The sequence below is a fragment of the Pholis gunnellus genome (assembly GCF_910591455.1).
Source record: "Pholis gunnellus genome assembly, chromosome: 4".
In the NCBI taxonomy this organism is placed as follows: Eukaryota; Metazoa; Chordata; class Actinopteri; order Perciformes; family Pholidae; genus Pholis; species Pholis gunnellus.
Window position 1 is genome coordinate 19,964,527 of NC_136530.1, and position 22,128 is coordinate 19,986,654.

The 22,128-nt window shown below is 43.8% G+C and overlaps 1 protein-coding gene across 1 annotated transcript in view; it reads right to left on the bottom strand.

Annotated features, from left to right (window-relative positions):
- Positions 1-18,599, bottom strand: part of LOC306695395 (carboxyl-terminal PDZ ligand of neuronal nitric oxide synthase protein-like) — a 147,213-nt gene extending 128,614 nt beyond the window's left edge. The window contains exons 1-2 of the mRNA XM_079158625.1: positions 18,296-18,599; positions 17,886-17,957 (exon numbers count right to left, since the gene is read on the bottom strand). Of these exons, the coding sequence (XP_079014751.1) occupies positions 17,886-17,957; positions 18,296-18,400 (177 nt within the window). The 5' untranslated portion in view covers positions 18,401-18,599. The remainder of the gene's footprint in view (positions 1-17,885; positions 17,958-18,295) is intronic.
- Positions 18,600-22,128: the final 3,529 nt, after the last annotated feature.

Below are 22,128 nucleotides of genomic sequence, written 5' to 3' on the forward strand. Positions count from 1 at the left end.
AACTAAACCAGCCTCGCTGCTTTCCAGCCAGTCAAGAGTTCACTCACAGATCAGCGGCATCGGAGGGGTCACGCGGGGCGACCATTTTTGTCTGGCTGATCTGAAATGTGCAGTCGCCGGGAGATAATCCCTCATTGGGTCTAATTATCCTAAGTCTCTGGTGAGATGGCAAATTAGCCCCGCTCCGAGGAGCAGCGAGGATCGGACTGAAGCCACGTAACGGCATTCCGGCGGCTGATATCTACAACCGCTCTGCAGCGTGGGAAGTTACAAGTGATGCTTTAGAAGATTTGAAGAACAGGAAACATCCCCCGAGGAAGCCTGAAGTACAGAAGGAGTAAAAAAACCAAACATAATAATAATAATAAATAAAAAGCCACCTTCAAAGACAGTCAAAAAGCAAATGGGACTAAATTGCTCAAAGGGACTACAAGAGATTAGTGTCATAAGTGTGTTTGGTCTCAGAGCTTTTCATCCACTTCCTCTCCTGCTTCTTTTCAAAAAGTTCCATCCCTTTGTTGTGTTCCTTTCTTTAATTAGAACAAGAGAGATTGAAGCACTGCAGGAAACGGAAAGGTATTTCATCTTCTGTTTTAACCCGGTCTCAGACTACCTCAGGTCAACAGTTCAAAGAGGGAATGTACAGTATATACTGACACGAGCAAGCTGCCGTATGTCATGGAAAAAAATAGTTGCTCATGTTTTGCAGTGCAGTCAGGCAGCTCACACTGACCAGACTGTGCTACACTGAGGCCAGAGGTATTGTTCTCTCATTTCCCTTCCATAAAATCTCCTTCCTGAACACACACACACACACAGTAACCCACTGGCCAACTATATTAAATCCATCCCATAATTCAACAGAGAACGGAGGAGTGGAGTGGAAATGTTGACATTACACACATCCTGCGCATTATAAAAAGCAAGTCGACCTGCTCTACTGTACCCGCAACAGACCCAACACACACACACACACACACACACACACACACACACACACACACACACACACACACACACACACACACACACACACACACACACACACACACACACACACACGGGATCTTGTTGTGTGTACAGTATTACCTGCCATGCATGCTGGTATTTGCTCATCGTCCCGTGCGAGTACGACTTTTTCGACATCTTGTTTTCTTCATGCTGCGTAAATACCACATAACATAGGTGCATTGATCCCTGTTGATTTATGGTAATACTCCGACATGTTCCTACGCTGGCTTTGTTTTCCCATCTGTTTGTATGGGACTGGTCTCGGGGGAAACGAGACACTAGAGTGTGTGCCAAAATGGAACAATGCCGGTTTGGTTTTTGTTCAATGCTGACCGAGAGAGAGTTTATGACACGAAAGTGGGGTTCTTCAGCAAGGTAAAATAACAGCATACAGTACACATAACCCTTATCAACCTCTCCATACATATATATATACATATACTCTAAACAATGCGAGGACCCTGTGGTGAACAATGCCCTCTTGAAGAAGAAAACAGGAAACTTGGTAACATAAAATGAAAAACCGACATACGGCACTCCATTGGTAATGCTACGGTGTCGTTACTCTACGAGTGTTCGTCATCTGTCCCGCCTGTATTTTTTTAACCCCATGGCTCCCAGTCAAATCCTCCACAGCAGAAAATGTTCTTTGGTTTAAATCCTCATTCGTTCATGTTCTTCTTCCTTCATTACTTTCTCTCTCCTGCTGTGTATTCCCCCCCCCCCCCCCTCCCGTCTCTTCTTCAACCATATTCTCCTTCATGTATTTTCTCTCCCTCGGTGGCGGGCGTGAAGCCATGATTTGCCCTCTAGCCAGCTCTATTTTGCACGACGAGCTAATGAGATAAAAAAACAAAAGAAAAAACACATCACTGAAACAAGCAGCCTTGATCAGTGAAAGCAAACCAGACGCACAGACACAGCAGTCGCACATCTGTCAAATGATTGCTGGTGTTGCTTTGTGCGCGCCGCCATGTGTGCTCTCTAATGCCGCCTTATCGACATGGCCGCCGGCCTCCGACGCCTCAAAGATCCACGGCACAACTTGATTCGTTAGGCTCAGTTTTTTCGGAAACTTTGCCGAGGTCGACCGAGTGCAGTCGGGGTCTGAAGCTGCCCCTGAAGTTATTCTGATTCCATGACAGAACGCAGGGGGAGAGAGAGAAATCCTGATGGAGCCAGAAAATGATTTCCACTGGAGATTTGTCGAGTTTGTCTTTCGGAAAAAAAAAACCTGCGGGATGAAAACAAAACTAGATAGCTGGATTTGTGTTTAAGTAAGTTATAAACGTTCAACCAAACAGTCGATGTCGCTTCTCTTCTGTTCTCAGCATCACGTCCAATAACTGGTGTCTTGAGAACATTGTTGTTAGAAATACTTTCGGGATGATTTCCCGCGTTCAGTCCATTTGTTTGTTGACTGGATGAATCAAACCAACCTTTCTATTTGCATTCCAGTGGTTTGCGAGCAATGGGAGTCCTGGAGGTGGAGGGAGAGGTCCGAATGAAACATTCAAGAATCTGCTGCAGATGAAAAGCACCGTGCAGAATGAGTTCTGACATTATCGATATGGATGACTCGAACAGCAACGCACGATGGCCATGCGGGAGCTTGTTAACAGGAAATAATTCTGACCTCCAGAAAAGGGAATATTCAGGTTTGCGGGGTAGAGAAACAAAAGGCCGGGGGGGGGATGGGAGAGTGGTAACCACTGCAAATGAAAGAGTTGTGAAAATTCACAACCGGAATAATTGCTTACTGCCTCGCTTCAGCAGAGACGGTAAGAACGAGATTGTATTGATTTATGGATGGATCTTAAGTTGAAGAGGTCAATGCCTTCCAATAGCTGATTCATTTTCTGGAAATTTCAATTACCTTATTGCTTGGGATTCTGCACTGCCAACGTCAGCCCTGTGTTTTCTATCCAAGTATATTAACCCAAATTTCACATGAACTTAAGTAAACGTTTTAGAGACAGAGGAAACACAGCAGCCGGGCTGCATGAACAGAAAGCTAGCCGAACCACCACGAAGAGGACGTTTTAACTTAATTGGACTTTCAGGAGCCCTCGTACTACCAGATCCTTCTCTTCACCAAAATCACAGAGAGAGGAGTGGATAGTGGAGCACGCAGGCGTCTCTGGTGTGCACAAATCAAATGTTAGCAACTGGGCTTAACCCAAAACCGGCTGGCCAGAACAGCTCTAATCCAGAATTGGCTGCTGATATAGCTGACAGCATTGTGAATAAATCACTTTTGTAATTGTGGAACAGACATCCAGCAGAGAGAGAGAAAAAAAAACAAGCCAAGAGTCTGAAAGTTTCAGACATTTTTAATTCCCATTAAAATGAAATTCAGAACCGATTTTGCAGCTGACAAATGTTTAGAGACCTTTCACGACTTGTTTGCATGTTTTTGATCCTCCGCATGCCGTCTTCCCTATTAGGGTCGAACATGATCAGCCACTGGGCTGAGGGAATAAATAGATAACTTTACTGCCCATTACGACAGTATCCCTCCCAAACTCAACCAAGCAACTCAAATTGACTTAATCTACTTTTGAATATACGCGTCTAGTCCGCATTTTATCAAATGTGTGTCATGCAGCGGGACTCGCCCTGGCCTGGTCTCGGTCTCGACTTGGTCTCAAACCCTCAAAGTCTTGCTCATGTCTCATTTTCGATGAATTCTGGTCTTGGTCATTACTTGGAATGAATTCAGACGGTCTTGACTCTAACATTGGGCTGAATGTAATGCAAGCCAAACACCTCTATAAAGAGCTAGAGAGAGGAGAGCGTGGCTGGGGGAGATGAAAGAGAGGTAGAGGTAAGAGATGAAACACTGAGTTAGTGTTTCTCCCCTCTTTGAGCCTGTACTGATGTTTTTCATCTTCTCTACCTCCAGCACCGGGAGTGATGGATGAGGATGACATTGATGGATGGCATCCTCGCGACTTAACCCCCTCCCCTCCTCCAACTCTGAACTAGAATCAATTAAGTGGCGCGCTCTCCTCTGAGCTGGAAGTGAGACAATCAGCTAGATATACATCATTTCTTCCCCGGTCCCCCTCTGACACACGAGTACGGCGGGGGGAAAATAGCGGGGTGTCGGTTGGGGGTGGGGGGGGGGGGGGAGAGCACAGCGAAGAGCAGACGGTGAAATCACAGCTATACAGAGGTGAGTAGGTGGGCCCTTAAATAGATTGATATCAAACCATTCGGTCAGTGTCGTCCATTATTACAATGGGGATAGTGCTGCCAGGGACGGTTATTTATATTATAGGTGAACCTGAACGTTTCTTTCCTCTTTTCCCAGATTAATCGATTTATGTTTAATTGATGCAATGGGCTGGAAACCTTCCCCAGAGCCTAAAGTGAGGACTTCAGAAGGCTTGTTTTTACAACAAGCAAGTCCAAAATCAAAAGATATTAAAATTGCAGTGATATAAAACAGAGAAAATCTGCAAATATTCACATTGTAGGAGTCTGAGCCAGCAAAAGTTTGGCTTTTTTAATTTGATAAATGATTGAAGCCCTTGATCGTTTATTAAAATGATTCAATCAAGTTATAGTTTCAGCACTCAATGGTGTGGTTGATCTGTTTACTTCAGTATTCATTAGAGAACTGGGTAATAACAAATAAACTCAAATTATATTCACAGATCCTGAATAGATTGCTCCTAATGGGTGCATCAATACTTGATCATATTTGTGTTAAATTATTACACAGCGTGGTTTTAATGGGCTTTTCATGAATGAAAAAAATACAGTTTTGGAAACAAACATTCAAAATACCAAAGTTGATTGCATGATTACATCTTAGTGCTGATACACGTCGTTATCAATTTAATTACAACGTCAATCATAAATTAAACCGTTTTGCGCCATCATTCATCAGATGTTTTTAAACCATGCAATTATCTCAATATGTTAAATGTAAAAGCTGTTGGTCTGTGTTCGCATTGTTGACTGTTTTTGCCAATTAACTGTGAAATAGACAGAAAAAAAAGGCAAGAACAAAAAAAGAAAGAGAAAATGTTCAAGGGAATGGCAGCAAGGGATGGAGAAATACGGTGAGTCCCAAACGAGCACTAGAGTTTGAGAGAGGGAGCGGAAAACAAATGAGACAAAGGATGGAAAGAAATAATAAGGGAATGAATAACGGGTGTGGGCTCGGAACAGTTTATCCACACGGTGGCTGAGGGGAAAGCACGGCTGACAGCAGCAGCCTGCATCTTTAATGAAAGTGTCTGTGGAGGGGCAAGGGTTTCATTAAAACCATATTGGAGGGCAACATCATTTCACCGTTCCGACCCACACACACACACACTGGAGAACTAACAATCTCTGTAACCCCCCCCCATCATCCCATTTCCTTGGCTTTCTTTCATCTGTGCTGATCTAAAAGCCAGAGGAATCATTGAAGCAATGCTAGGCGGATGTGCTCGGATACTTCCTCCTCAGCTTGTTCCAATTTCTTTTTGGTACATAAAGAATATGACAGCCCGTGTGATGGCAGTTACACCCGGAGGAAACCTTCGCAGGAACAGCACGTGAAGAATATACAAGACAGCCGTACCAAATGTAATGTTATTGTGCCGCGGACGTAGATTTTGTTATAAACTTCACTGTCAAAACGCCGTTATTCCCTCAAGCTTCCCGTGGCAAAAGAGATGTCTGGCTCCGAAAACGCCTGTGACATTTTAAAAGGATTAATGGAGGTGGGGATCACTATTTGGCAGACTTGAATTTGGCCCGAGGAAATGCAGAGGGAGTGGCGGAAGTTGGTTTGGAGCACTGAGATTTAAGCAAGGACTGGGGGCAGGGGTGGGTGGGAGGGGCTTACTACAAGCAAGGTTAGGGGAGGTGTTTAGGTGGGCTCCTCCCGGCAGCATTAAGACACAGCAGAGGGAAGCAGATAAGGACAGGAGGGCCGACTGCAGGATTGAGACGCGGCCACAGAGAGGAGATAGGATGGTTGCCGCGGCGAGATAACGGCGAGGTTCTGGAGCTGATAGATGAGGGCAGCTCCAAGGTCAGCCGGGGAGCGTGCATACTATTATCAGGCTGTGCCACCGAGTGTTTTCTGTCATATCTGCGAGTGTACGCCAATGAATGACCGGCACCGATCTGTAAGCACGTATTGTATGCAAACTAGGCCTTTTGTATGTTCCTCTGGCATCTTTCCACCAGGGTCCCATTGGAACGAAGCAGCACAACGGCCTCAACTCAAGAGGGGGAGGGGGGGGGCTTCAACAAAATGTAATAATATATTTTTGTTGTAAAAATATTTACAACAGGTTACCAAGAGCAACTCAAAAACAACACAGACTAAAGTCTGCCCATGGAATGAGTCTGAATACATTCAAGTGGCAGTTTCAGGTAGATTAGCAACATCAGACATTTACAAATAGATTATATTTAACCTAATAATCTAATCTCTCAATGTAGGTAAGAAATGATACAACATTGGTAGTAAACAGTGCTCATGATTTTCTATTATGACTTTCCTTCAGATATTGGTATTCGTAAAAGAAAAAGCTCCGTTCATGAAGGAGAAAGAAGAACACTTCTTTGAAGTTAAATGGCTTCTTTCTTGATATCCGTGACTAGATCACCATTTAAACTGCTGAATCAAATAGTCCACAGGAAAATAGGAGACACATTTTGATAATGGCAGCAAATCTTCAATGAAAATGTGCTGCTTTTCTATTTCTCTATCCCTGTAAACCAAAGTCTTTTGATTTGGGACTGTCGTTCAGATAAACCAGCGTTGTGATTTTATCTCCTTGGGGTCCAGTAAGTTGTGGAAACAAGTTAATGAATCAAAGCCCAACCTGTTATGGGGAAGGCCAGCAAACTAATGAGTGCACCTTGAGTTAACAGGGAACTAAGCACATGCTCTCTGTGTGGTAGGAGGGGAAGAGTGAGTCACTCTCGCTAGCTGAGCTATGAAAACCATGCCAAGTATGCGGGGAAGGAACGCAGAGGAGCATAATGAGGAGTAAAGGAAGGGCAAGATGAAGATACGGAGGGGGAGGATTGAAGAACTAAAAGTAGAACGAAGAGGAGAGAGACAGGAACAAGAAGCAAAGCCAGAGGAATACAAAAGGGGAGGAGTGGGGGGGGGGAGAGGGAGGAGGAGGACAGGGATGGAGTAGGGTGAAAAGAGGAGGTAGAAAAGATAATGTAAAGGAAGCAGAGGAGGAGAAATGGAGAAATCTAGGGAGGCAAGGGAAGTGAAAGATAAGAAGGGAGAATAAGAGGATGCTGAAGAGGAGGTAGAGGAGAAAAATTAGCCAGAGGGAGAACTTTGTTCCTGTAAATCACTTGATGTCTTTATTTCCTACCTGCTCCTGAAGGCGTTCATAATAAGACCACTTTCAACTGTAAAGTGGATGCTGTGCAGATATCATAAAGAGTCGGGTGAAAAGTGGAGGGGAGTAGGCCTTGGAGGGGTGTGTGTGTGGGGGGGGGTAGAACTGTAGCTTGAGGTGTCTCTATCTGACCGCTTGTTTTCCTTCAATCTCGCCTTCTTAGACTGTAGCTACAGGACGGGTGCAAGAGTGACAATCAGACAGCTATGCAGGCGGCAGTGAGACGCCAGACCAGAGCAGCCTGCGGTGTCCCTGCTGAGGTGTGAGGGTGCAGGCATTCGATGGCAGAACACCGACCCACGCCAGTTCTTCAGGCTACATCCACACTAATTCAATGATTTCCGTCTATACTAACGTGAGTGAAAACGAATATCACATGACTATTCATGTACACAGGGCATGCGGTGTAGTAGCATTATAAAACGCAGAATTGAACTGCACAACAGCTGCTAGAATAGACAACAAGGTCAGCAATGCCTGTAATCCGTTGTTGAATTAACCACTGGTAGTTGATCGATAATGTACGGCTGTTGTTGATTGGTTCTCTCCTGGCGGCGTGGCCAATCAAGGAAGGACCCAATCAAGTAGTGTGCGAGTCTGCGTCATCGTTTTTAAAAAGGTCCCCGTTTCCTCCCATTTAACTACGACGCTACCCCAGACCTTTCAAAATAACTCGGCGTCGGTAGCGTTATTTAAGTTATAAACGCTTCAGTTTTTGGGGGGGTTTTAAAACTCCGGTGCAGTGTGGACGCTAGGCGTAAACTTAGCAAAAGATATGCGTTTTAAAATGGAAGTGTGGTAGAAGCGTGGATGTAGCCCAATACCAACATGGTTACTGATATCAGCTTTCTTGCTCCCTCATTGGTCAAATGCCTGCCACTGGTTTGTAGAACATTTGAGACATACTGGACTTAACAGTTCACTTCGACAACTGAACCATTAAAAAACAAAGCTTACACTTCATTACATACAGATCCAATGCAATAGCGTATTTTACATTGGACAGCTGATGGACAACATGGTGGTGTTCTACTGAAGTTGACCCTTCCTCTACTTCTGAACGGTCTCCTCTCCGCCAGAAGCAGCATCATCTCTAACCTCGCCGTCCTAATGTTGATGCCGCGAGGGCGGGTGGGGGTGGGGGTGGGGGTGGGGGGGGGGGGGGGGGGGGGGGGGGGGCTATGTCAAAGTTGCGACCCAATCAACATCAACCTCCAAATCTCCGAGATCACCACCGTCTCGCCGCCTGGCTCAGGGCACAACCTAGACTCATTCCCCAATTTATTGCTGACATTTACAGGAGGAGGGAGAGAGTCAGGAGGTGCACGGGGCGATGCTTGTATTGTCCGTGTGTGGTTCGGAGGGTAAAGAAGAAGAAAAAAAGATTTGAGATGGAATGCTGGGAGGGAATCTAGCAGCATCGCTGCGCTATTACATTTATATTATCTTGTCAGAGAAAGAGGATGAGCAAGCGATGCAATGGGTTGTGAACAGAAGCGCCGGAGCGTTGGAGAAGTACAAGCAAAAAGCGGAGAGATGGAGGGAGGGATCTAAAGGAGGTAAAGATGTAATTGGAGTGCAGTTAATACTGCTGACAACTCAGTTTGCGGCTGTTTGCCTAGTTTGTCATTGCCAACTTGGGGGCTATGAGGGTGGTGTGTGTTCTCCTCAAACAGGAGAACACATATCGTATCTTCATCACGCACAAACGTTCAAACTCTCTGGATCAGGATTAATTCCCCAAGCAGGAAATAAACTGTATAACTACCTTTGTGCTGTTTTAGAGAGGATGTAGTAAAAAGGTCAAATATGCTAAAGGTTTATGAGACTGACGAGATACTCCCAAGGTTGAAATTAATAAAAACAAAAAAGAAAACTTTTCCACCCCGTTTATAGAGCAATTTATGTCTCCAGCGACATTATCAGCAGCACAATCCAACGGCCAGAAGCAAATGGGAGGACCTGCTTCTGGGATTTTATTTATTGTTCCCGGGATTACAATGTTAATAAAAATGCTGCGAGACAAAATATACTTTGGTGGCACGGCGGACGTTAATTATGGGAAAGGGGTGGGGTCAAATTAAGTCTGTGCTTCCCATTAGTTACGGCGGACGACAGACGAAGCTCCCCCGTTTCTGAGGTAAAGAACCCCGTGAATCAGCCAAAGTTTCCCTCCGCCTCTGATGAAGGGCAGGACAATGTGAACGGCTTAACAGATTGTTCCGGGGAAGAGGGACAGCACTGGGGGGGGGGGGGGGGGGTTGAAAGGGGGCCGGCACCGTCGACTGCTGCAGGAAAGGGGATGAATTGAAAAGGCGATGGAAACGGAGGGAAAGGGGAGAGATAATGGGCGAGATGAAGAGAAAAAAAAACCCCATAAAGCTGTGGTAGAGGGAGACTGGTCAGGAGACACGTTTATTGATGCTTCATTTACAGTCCTGAGCTTCACTGGGGAAACAAGGCAGGATGGGTTTTCACACTACACACACACACACACACACACACACACACACACACACACACATACACATTCTTGAAAAAGTAAAAAGGGGGGGTAGCCTTATAATCAGACTGAATTGCCACTTTGTTTGTCTGACATTTCAGTGCCATTTTAAGTCAACCCTGTGACTGTGTTGGCCAGCGTACCTACTTAACAGCATACATGTTATTATAGCGATAACGGGTCCGAGTCTGAAGGTAAATTTACATGTCAATCTACGTTCCAACCATCACCTATGATCATGAGCTCTGGGTGGCGACAATAAAAAAAAGGTGAGGTAGTTGAGACTCCTAGAGATCTACCTATGGAGGTATTTCAGGCAGGTACTGGTGGGGAGGAGAACCCAGTGGAGGTCTGACAGAGCATTGGGATCCCATAGAGGCGACTGTGCTTTGCCTACTGACACTACAACCCAGACCCAAATAAATGGAATATAATGGATGGATGGATTTTGTAAGAGAGAAGATAATATGGTTAAAAAACAGTGATGGACACTTGGTTGCCACAAACAACAAAAAAAAGCATTTCAAAATAACTGTAAATAGGCCAACAAACTAATATAACTCTTAACATTCTCCTGTTATAGCTATCTGATCTTTTTTAAAAGTATTTTGGGGCATCTTTTGTATTTATTAGTGAGTCAACAGTAGAAGGATGAAAGGGGACGAGAGAGAGAGAGAGAATGTGATGTCTGGAGGACATTGCGGTTCATGGTCAGTGCCGTAAACACATACGCCTCCAGGAACCCCAGCTACCCAAATTCACCAAGTGTGTTGACGAAGACCAAATACATAGTAAAAATGCGTCTTAAACATTAGATCTGATTGACAGTTTCTCAACTCTGACATCTGATTGTTAGACTGTGAGCATCTACTAATATCATGGCTGCTTTTGGGTTCAACCGCTTTTCAAACCGACTTTGCCTTTCACATCCACTTGTTATGTAAGCCTACTTGTGCCTTCAGCTGTAAGCGATTTCCATCACACATCAAGCAATAAGCAGCAGATTCACGGGGAGGCCAAATAATAAGAAGCCCATTTTAAAAAGGAGTGACGGTTCCCCCCTTAGAGTCGCACTCTGTGAAGGTGCCATCTCTGAATAGACAGCTGGACCTCATCAACCCATTGACTCTCTGGGAGACAATAAAGCTAGTTAAGCATTAGCTGCTTTTTAAATACACTCTTCTGTGGTGTTTACAGCCTGCCTCTTAAGCGCTTCACTGGCAGCCAGTCGGTACGGGAGAAAGTGACAACCGCGTAGATAAACGTGACGCTGAGCATGTGCCCGGATAACACATTAACATGAGCTATACGCGACTATCCATTATGCTCAATTGATGCACCGATCCAATCGCCTCCGGTGCAGAAAACCTGAATGTTGAGGAGGAGCAGGAGCAAAAGGGAGGACGGGTAACGAGTCGTGCATGGGTCATTATTAGATCACTTTTTGACCTTTCAACTGTGACCTTAAGTAAGAAACAATATCTCTGAGCTCAGGGCCAAAAAGAGAAAAAGGGGCTTGAAGAGCACAAAGAGATGTTTGAAAATGTTCTCCAAAGATATCCATACATATTTATACATTTTTTAAAAAAGGGAAATTTCTTTTAACCAACTCCAAAACAGCAGGGGAGGACAAACATCAAATCGGAGGGCATATAACTCTATCGCCATTTCCTGAAAGCCTCGAGATGGGTTTTATTTGCTGAGAAAAGCGTTTCCATATCATGCTCAGGGAGCCGGATGCCGGAGACTGCAGGGTTTTCAATAATCATCATCCACGACTGAAAAATGCGGTAACAATAACCTTTATAGGCTAGCAGATGCTCCTGCTCTCTAGTTCCTACTGGGAGGTGCATTGCAAGACCGCTTTTAAAAAGACCCATTTTAAAACAGAATGAGGCCGCAGTGACTGAGCAGAGGACAGTAAATGCAACACAGCTGCTACCAAGTGAGAGAAAAAAACACAAGGTTTAGAAACCAAAAACTAAATCCAAATCTGGTTATCAGCTAAATTCTTACATTTCTTTTTTCACAGATTTGACTTCCATCAGTAGCCCACGTCTGCTAAGCAATTTCCTAAGTGAAAACCTGCTTTTTGTTACAAATATTTTGTGTTTAAAAGTCGTAACGGGAAGCTGACATCAAAGATCTGCACAGCACTCGCGCGTTTTTTTTAGTAACCAGTCCAACAAGCCGGATTAATCTTCCTTCGGCGGCCTCCAGTGGACGGGAATATTCACCCAAAACGGGCGCTGTCATCAATTTCAGTTTCAAATCTAGATGAGAGCCATTTGAAGCACCCCGATGACAAATGGCACGCAGAACCACACCGCTGGATGGGGGTCGGTGAACGGGATTTAATTTAGGGAATGAATAACCTCTTTTGTTTTCAGTGAAGGGCACCTTCATTCAAAAGTATCATCCACTTAAAAAATAGCAGAGAGCCACATGAGTCACTGACTGAGAAAATAAAATGATGCAAAGTGGGCAATTGAAAAAGCTCTCCAACAGTTTAGTGAGCTTCACGCTCCTCCGAACCGAAGATGCTTCCTCTCACGGTATATAATGTGATTGGGCGGACACAGACAGAAGCAGCAGAGAGCGTTTCCTCTGACCTGACATGACGGTGTCGGTTAGTCCTTACTCAGATGTGTTGAACACGGAGCTGCTGTGGCGAGCGAGGACCGTATACAGAGGCATGTACGGAGAACGGCAGACAAGTTGCCAACGATCTTGAGAAACTGGAATTGGCTGCGTACCCCTTTTGGTTTTTAGCCACATACAGTATACCGTGGCCATGGATGTGTTTCACATCCATTCTAGGTTCAAAGACGCTTTTTGTTTTTCCTGCTGTAACTTTTCAGTGAGAGTACGTTAGTTACCGTGCAACACATGATCGCACCACAAAAAAAAAAAGAATGAATGAATGTCCATTAGTGAAAGAATCTCTTTAACCCGGAGTTCTCACTAATGTCCTCGCTGTGGTGAATAATCATGAAGAGGCCTTAAGACAGAGCTGTGTGCGGATGAAATGCATTCATCACAAAGTAATGGAATAGAAAAGCGCTGCATCGGCAGCTGACTGTAGAGAGTTTGGAGGTCTTTCTCAACGAAAGACATCTCTGTCGAGAAGCACCCGTGTTCATCCGGGAGGATTTCATTGGACGGCTTCTATATCCTGTCAAACTGCGGCAGGTTAATTGCAGCTGCCCCTGATTAAAAAAGGGATATATGCGAGACTATTGCTAAAATAAAACAACATTACAGATGTCATCTTCATAAAAACTACTACTTCATGATGATCACTTTAACTTGATCATCATCGTCTTATTCTTTTTTTCTCTGTCATTCTCGCCTGTTAGTCACTGGTTCTATATTAAAAAACAACCTTGTGAGGGCCTATAAATAAATAACAGATGCCATTATAAATTCCAGACAAAGCCATTAGTCATAATGGGAAATATGCCGAGGCTGGTCATAAATAAATACAGCCGCCATTAAATGATGAGTGTATATACAATGAATGTGTGTATTTTTTTCCGGGCACACAGTATATAGAGCATAATATGTGAAGTCTAACAACCATGTAATCCCTTCACTGAGTCGTCTAGCTGAACTTTTTGCAGGTAATAGTGTCGTCTCACCGCAATTATTACCACATGTTCACGTTAATGTGAAACTGTATAGATCCGTACAATGCGGGCACAGGTTGGCAACAATTGAATTATTGTGATGATGAAACAGCCTCTGTATAAGTACTTCATAACACATGCTGCTGAAACAATAATAAATCGATCAATTAACAAAAAATTGAGATGCTGAAAATCATACATTTTATAAACTACGCACGTGTCGTGATAAAGTACGTAATTACGTAGTTTATTGTACATAGTTCATTGGATTATCCAAAAACAGTATCAGTTAGTTATTTTATCTATGAACTGTTTGAATGAGTCACCATGTTCCAGATGTATGTAAATATCGTAATGAGACCATTTTCACTCGACAGCTCATGAAACACGTCGATACGGGACACTGAAATCCAGTTAATGAAATTCCACAGCAGTTCGTTGGTGTTTAAAGAGGCTTGTTAGCTGCCAGGCGGACACACAAAGGTCCTGGTCCACGATGTTCAGCGTGGCAGCTGGAGGGATGTACGAAGCATTTCCATTTCTCTCTTTTTTTTCCCCCAAACACTCCAGCACCGCCGCTCTGCTCTTTCTCCTCAGACACATTTCTAATCTTCTCATCCCATGCTGCTCAATCTTCCTTCAGTCAGTTAACCCAGCAAAGGCAGATTAATGAGAAATGAATCCTTTTAATTCGCTGTAAAGGTCTCCTCTCCTTTAAACCAGATAAGCTGCTACCAGACTCCGCCAGACAATGAGAATACATTTAATTTATGAAGACATCATAGAGCGTGTTCATCTCAGTGTGGACTAAGATGTTCTCTCTATCTGAAGCTCGTTCAATCCACATCAGATGGTTTGTATATCCTTCTATAGTCGAAACCAGAGCAATGGCAGAACTGGAGCTGAACTAATGAGTCCGTCAAATGATTAGTTTGCAGAAAGAAAAACGAATCAACGACTTTGTTCATTAGTTCAACATCAATGTCATTTATCGTGCAGAAACGCCACACATCGCCGGTTTCAGCTTCAATAAAGTTTTGCATTTTCTACATTATTCTGACAGACTTCACTATTAGATGACGAAATAAACCGGAGTTGCAGCCCTATACAAGAAAACTCTTGAGGAACTAGTAAATAAAACATTTTCTTAGCAATACATTTTTTTCTGCTGCCAGGGGGAGCTTCACAGAGTGAAGCTTAAAATAGCTTTTCCATCTGTGATAAGCTAGTCAAGGACGAGTAATTAGTCGTTCCAGAAAAACATGCAAAACACCAACAGCGTGTGTATGTGTATGTGTATGTGTGTACATATACGAACTACACCAGATCCTGCAGCGCTGCACGTATATCGTAGGTAGCCGTTTCCTGCTTTGCCATGTCATGAGTTTGTTATCAGCTACTGGCTCACAGGTGAGTCATGCACACGTGGAACAATGACACCACACATGAACCGCTTACCTGGTAACCAGCACAGCGCTGACTGACTGTGCAGAAATAGAAGATTGATAGAAATCTAGGAAAAGACACTTGGGGGTGTGGGGGGGGGGGGGGGGGCAGCATTTTACCAAACCTTTCAGAAACTCCACAGGGCGTCAAAAGTTACTTAAAAGTGGAAAGTGGGAACTAGACGAGTCTGTCTTTGCTTCAATGTCCCTGAAGAACCTTGAAAATGGAAAGCCAAGATGCAGCCAGAAGCGCTGTGAGGGTTGACTTTGCCAAAAGTGAAGGCGTTTTTAAAAACAAACCTTTCTGTGGCTACAGCCGCTGACGGGCGAAATGTTTATAGACTAAATGAACGAACATCTTTTCTGACTCATAAAGCTTATAAACATTTCTTGTTGTGACTATTAAGTGAGTTGAGGCGTAGGAAGGCTGTTTAAATCAGTCTATTCATCATCACAGATTAAAATTTAAAAAAGCGGTCATGTTTCCCTATGTATAATCAACAGTGCCATTGTTTTCATGAACCGGTGTATTCCTGCTCATTAGACAGTAAAAGCCTCTGATCTGTTCCCTTACCGTGCTTTGTCAGCAATCACTTCCCAAGCACATTCTAGAGCTACTACACAGTAATAAAAACATCCAGCAGTTCAGGGTTGAACCCCCAACTCATATAGGAGCGCATAGAGGAATTCTGAAACTGTAATGATTGAATCATGGCGACACCGCAGAGTACCGGAGCGATTTTTATGTCCTTAGTCGTAGTCGGAATGCCACAGAAATGGCTAGTTTTAGTTTTGTGTGTCAAATTCAAGTATTGAAAACAAGTGAAGTCAATGTGGAAGAGGCTTCAACTTGCATTCTTTAAAATGGCTCTTTTGGTTGCAAAAGGAAGTCTGATTGGATAGAAGTCTATGAGAAAATGACCCTACTTCTCACTTGATTTATTACCTCAGTAAACATTGTAAACATGAGTTCATGGTCTCAAACGCTAGTTTCAAGTCTACTTCAAGAGAGCGTGATGTTCATTTCGTTAAGTACGGTCCTGTTTAGAGTAAAATAGTCGATAACACAGGGTACGCTTTAAGACGTGGCTACCGTGTGATTGACAGGACACTAGCATGCCGTCGTCCAGTCTGTGAGTTGTCCTTGTTTTCATCTTACAACATTTACCCTTTCACCGTGTTGTATTCAGTTCATGGAAGTTCTTAGTCACCTTTTTGGTCGCCTAAAAATGCCTTTCACAGCCAAAAATCCCAATGGCTCACCAAAATGCAAAATTCGGGGCTTCAAAGCGATGTAAACCAATGGCTGACGTCATGGTGACTACGTCCACTTCTTATATACAGTATATGGTATAAATCAATGAGCATACACATTTTGTAATGCGAGCTGTAGAGATAGTAGAAGATACCTCAAATGTGCTTCCTGCTTTTAACATTTAAAACAGCTACTACTATTCTTGTCAAACAAGTCAATCAATGTTCATTTGCCGTAACAAGTATATGCACCTCGTTAAGGTTTGATTTTCCCATAAATCAACACTCAGTTAAGGTTGCATTGGCTTAGTTACTACCAAAGTCCAATAAATGCTTTGAGTGCTGTACTCCAATCGTCTCATGCTTTCCAGTGTGACCTCTCTTCCTAGCGAGATACCTGTGGCTTCCTTCCATGGTGTTAGGCCAGTGTCAAACCATTTCACACGGGAGGAGCCAAACCACAGCCTGTTTTCCTGCCAACAACAACAGCAGCTGCCATGGCAGCACACTGGGAGGTCCACTTTATAGGAACTGGTCCCTCCTCTGAAAAAAGGGCAATAAGAACGTTTTGCACCGTATGCTCAACTGTTAACACTCTCGCATCGGAGAGCGGGCGTCCTCCTGGAATTAACGTCAACACGTAACAATACGCAGACGCAGACTGCCACTGGCTTTGTTGCTAATTTAAGGTCAGTTAAAAAAAAAAATCTTGTTCTATAAAATGATTACGCAATAAAATACAAACAATGCGTGTGCGCGCGTTGCCTGTGTAGCTGTGTGTGCGTGAGGTTTTGAAGGTATCATCGATTAATCCACAGCACGTCCACCAGCTCATCATCATGTTCCTCAAATACCTCTACACCACCGGCACAACCTACATTAGGTTGCTAAGCCAACTGCTGCCAAGCTGACAGACACAGTGATTAAGATTAAGTCTACTTTCTGGAGCCGAAAAGGCTGTAAATCTTAGGTTTACACAGCAGAAAGAGGGAGAGAGAAAGAGGGGAGGGAGGGGAGATCACACTCCAGTGCATTGCTTCAAAGGGAACTTCACAACAGTGATGGAGCACATGGGGGACCGAACCACATGGGGGGACCGAACCTCGTGCCAGACCGGCCAAAGCCCGGGACAGTACAAAGTGTGCACGTGTTAAATGCCACGGTGCTTTCATAACTAGCACTCAGACCATCCATGTCAGAATGATAACACTGTAGTTGATGCGTACAAGCATCTGTTTCACAACAGTTTACGACTCATTTTTTGGTGATTTGTTGTGCCACTCTCAGGGGCTTCAGTGGTTAAGGGGCTCCAAGTAGTCCAACCAGTATTCAACGCATCAATTCATGCACTTAGCATGCAATAATGTATTCCATAATTCAGCTCTCTCTGTCAGGGCTAGTGGGCAAAATTGCCCCCCAGAGCAACGCTTACACTTTTACAATCATGGGGTTCTCAGTAAACCAATTCAAAAAGTTGACGCTTTCCTGATAAAAGTTGCTGTAAAGTCAATGTATATGCCGAATACAGCAGTACATTCGGTACATTTTGAAACACCTATGTTGTCTTCTACCAAACGTGCAGATTAGTTGATAAGTGAGGATGTCGGGGAAAAATTGGCAGATTTTCAAACGGTTTTGTCAAAAGTTTTGTCACGGTTCCACTCACCCGAATTCTTCTCATCGCGGCCACGATCTCCACTCGGCTGCTCGGCCGCGTCACATCCAGACTGCCGATGTACTGTTGGTCAGGAAGGTGACATGTGACAGGTACGACATGTTAACCAAACAATAGTTGACATTCACTTGATTTGTTTCTAACGTTTCCACTCGAGGTAATCTCTGTTTTTAACTCTGCGCAACTTAAACCTCTCGACTAACGTTGGCTTAAAACCTACTTAACGTAAAACGAAAGTTAAAGAGTGTAATACATTCAGAGTAGTAACGTGAATTGTTAAAGTGTTGGCTGTTTACACAGGTTGGCTAACGAGGACGACACGCGGAAAACACAGTGTGTTACGTGACATTTGAATACGACGCGAACCTATATTTCTATGCTTCGGTTTCTCGTGAATTCACCTTTGCCTCGAAGTTGATCCCATGCTGGAACGCTTCCTCGTTGTGCAACGGGATCCTCAAATCATGCCCATCATCGACGAGGTTGTACTTGGTTTTTGCAGGCATTTTAAAAAGTATTCGGCGCTCCACGCTACCGCGAGAAACCAAGAGAACATCCACTGGAGAACCAACCGGGTCGGTTTAACCGGGGAGTAATCCAAGAAAAAAGAAGAAAAAAAAACACAATTTCCAAATCCGGGTTAGTGCGTGTTCTCCATCGCAGCGACCCGTCCCAGCATTGCGACGCTCCCAGACCGCCCTCAACAGCGGCCAAGTGACGGCAACTATACTTCCCCCCCACCCCCCAGCGCGCTCCGGTGCGCCGCTGGGCTGCTAATGTTCAGCGTAACAGCTTTAAAAACAAAAAATAATCACACGCAGGTCAAGAAGAAGCAGCGACGTGCGAGGACAGATGTGTTTCCCGACTTTTTCCTGTGGCGAGTGTGGAAGTTGGTTTGGGTTCTGCGTCCTGCCCCTGGACTCTTCTCCCCCCCACCTCCCCCGCACAGGGGAGGGCGTGATTGGAGGAGTCCGGGGATCCCACCTGTTTCCATTGGAACAGAGGCGCACCGTGGCTTCTCTGGAGGAGGGGCTCAAAGGCTCGTACCTGCCCCCTCTCTTCCCTCCTACCCTCCACACACACACGTACAAGCACACGCACACGCAAACACACACGCTGGACGCACACGCACACCCTCATGGGAAGAACCTGAATGCCACACACAAACAAAGGAGTGGTGTTGCGCCGACTGTAGCCTATATACACATCTCTAGTCTGTAAACTTTGGCATTGTTATTAACAGACGTAATGGATTAATTTGCAAAGTATTTTTTAATATGCACATTAGGAATATACTATAAAATAGTCAGGTGTATCATCACCTGTAAGAAAATGTTCAAAGATACTGGCTGGAAGATGAAGTGGAAATTTAGGAATTAAACTCTCAATATGGTTTTACAGATGGGGTGTGTTCACAAACCTCGGCCTCTGTATAAAATACAAAGAGCAAGGCTACCAACTAGTGGCCATATCTTCTAGCACCGAGAGACAAATTGTGATTTCTTTCTTTCAATTGCTCTGTCTCTGCCAAATACATTTTGCCAACTGAATTGTTCAATAAAAGGTTTATATAATGTTTCTGTGAATGACTCATCACTTGTAACATATAGAAAAGAGTGGATAAAATATGCCACAAAGGCAGAATCTTACCTTTTTAAGGTACTTCAAAGCGGAAATATTGTCATTCCCATTTTGTGATCCAATTATACAAAAAAAAACCTAATAAAACAATTTGAGTTGGATTAACTTCTTCTCGTTTTGAATTCAATTACTTGTTTTAGTATTGTTTCATCATCAGTGAACATGTTGCTTTAATAGTCAAACATGCAGGATTAAATGTCATTTTAAAAAGCTGTCAGATAAAAATCAAGGACATATATTCAATAAAAGACTTCTATACACATTTTTATGAATGACTCGTGACTCATGGTCCTCAAGCATGCAGCCATTAACACGACCACCCAATATCATGCAGTTTATTGTAGCAGTATGCGAGATTAGCCGCGGCCAGACACAGAGATGCATGCACACTCACTTACTCACACATGCACACACTCTGTCACACACACACACACACACACACACACACACACACACACACAACTGCTCTCATTAAAAACACAGATTCATAATTGCATCAGTAGGAATCAGAACATATTTAAGACGCTGAACAATGCTACGAAAAAACATTGTCAGCCTAAACACAATGCAAGACATTTACAATGATAATATGCTAATTTGTGTTGTTGGTCATTTAAGACAGATCCTTCACACTGAGCATCCTCCCACACATTCTGCTCAAGCATCTGGAATAAAAAAGCCTCTCCAGCACAATGGGGTGTTCCATAAGGCCCGGTGATATGTGGTCAGCAGACACAGTAGTGCTTCGTTCGTTGTTTAATGCGGTCGTCATGTTGTATAATGCACAAACCATCTGTGTCACCCTGGGAGTGAAGATGCATGCAGCGCTCCCCTAAAGGCGGCCCCGGAAGGGGAGGAAAAGGGGAAGTGGGGCAGCAGTAATTCACATTCTCACCACCTCTTTGGAAATATACAAAGTACTGCTGCTTAGGGTGTCTTGAGGGCTTTTTACGGTGGCAGGAGGATGATTTACTGGATGTTATGGGGTTCAAAACTGGTATCTGGCTATCAAAATAATGCCCTCCTGTTTATTAAAACCTAAACAGCACCGTAATTCATTGAAATTAATTTCCTCATTTAGCAAGTGATTATGAAAGGCGCTTAGATGATACAGCTTTGAACAGAATGATTAGAAACAATCTCTGAGCTTTGTATGACTACGCCCGACATTGTCAAGATCATGTTGACGCTGAGGCCCAACAACACGCTTATTATTGCTTCTTTCTTTCGAATGTGCAGTACTTTGAAGAATATCTCCATAATGACTGTTGTATGGCAGTATTTTTCTTTAACAGACCCCGAGGTCAGGACCACCTTGCCCTGATGACAGCACAACATCTCGATGGCAGACAAGAACAACTGCTGTCCCTGCATGAGGAATTATTGCTGAAAACAACCAGTTTGTACCCCATGTGCTCTTAAGGCTCTTTTAAAAGGATAGAGAGCAACCTAATCCCTGACAGGACTTCAAATACATGTTGATCTGTTGATTAGGGCTTTTGGCTTTCGAGGCATATGCTCCCTACGTGAAGTAGCTTTTGGAGATCAGTGCACAAAAAACATCACGGTTCCACTTAAAAGCCAAAAGGCAACATGATTCCACAGCAACACAGCAACATATAGCTCCTATACTGAAGACTCTTTCCACAGAGAACGGACACAATGGGTGAGCACACAAGAGCACGCTCACAAAAGACCTCGTCCTGCTAGTGTGTCATGGAGTCCAGGGAGGACTTTATTTCTGCACAATGCCAGTAATCCTACACAAGACATGTGTTAATTGTAACAGTCTGTAGACAAGTCAGATGTAATGATGCATTTGCCCTCAGGAAAAATGGTATTTGCTTGAGGTGAACTGTGTTAGACCTGTGTTAGACTTCTGGCCCAATGCATGCTGGGATAGGCTCCAGAACAAATTGTTTAGAAAATGAAAGGATGGCTGCAGTTTTAATGCTCACGTTCACAGGTGTCAAATTTAGGCCTACGTATTAATTGTTACCATTCAAAGTAGATTTTTTTTTTTAGTATTACGTGATTATAGCATCTTACCAAGTATTCTGATGGCATCTGGGTTTTTTTTGACAAGAAAGAATAATACTGCTAGCCAAAGTAATCCAATGTAAACAAAGCAAGCTTTAAAAGTCAATCATAGGAATGTTTTATGAGAATATAAATGCTATAAACCCATTTGTTAGGCCTTGAGAAATCCCACAGTCGGGTTTGCTGGGAAACAATGTAAACATGAACCCATGAAAGAGAATTAACATTTTCACTTTGTTTCGGGTGGCTGACCTGAGCTCTGCTACGATCACTACCTACTGTAGATATCACATTTATAACCAAGAGTGACTTTGTGAGGCCTCGCAGACTTGTGCTAAGCTAGCACAGGATGTCTGTGGACAGACAATCCCAACGGACGCTCAATAGATCACTCGGTGGTGAGCAGATATCCTCAGCAATTCTGTGTCATCACTGATGGCTGTAGAGTCGAGCAACTGTCATTTTCTCACATACGAAATGTAGTACATTGCATTGAGGGATATTTTTGGGGGGCACTATATTATAGAGGATACACACACAGAATTCAGACACA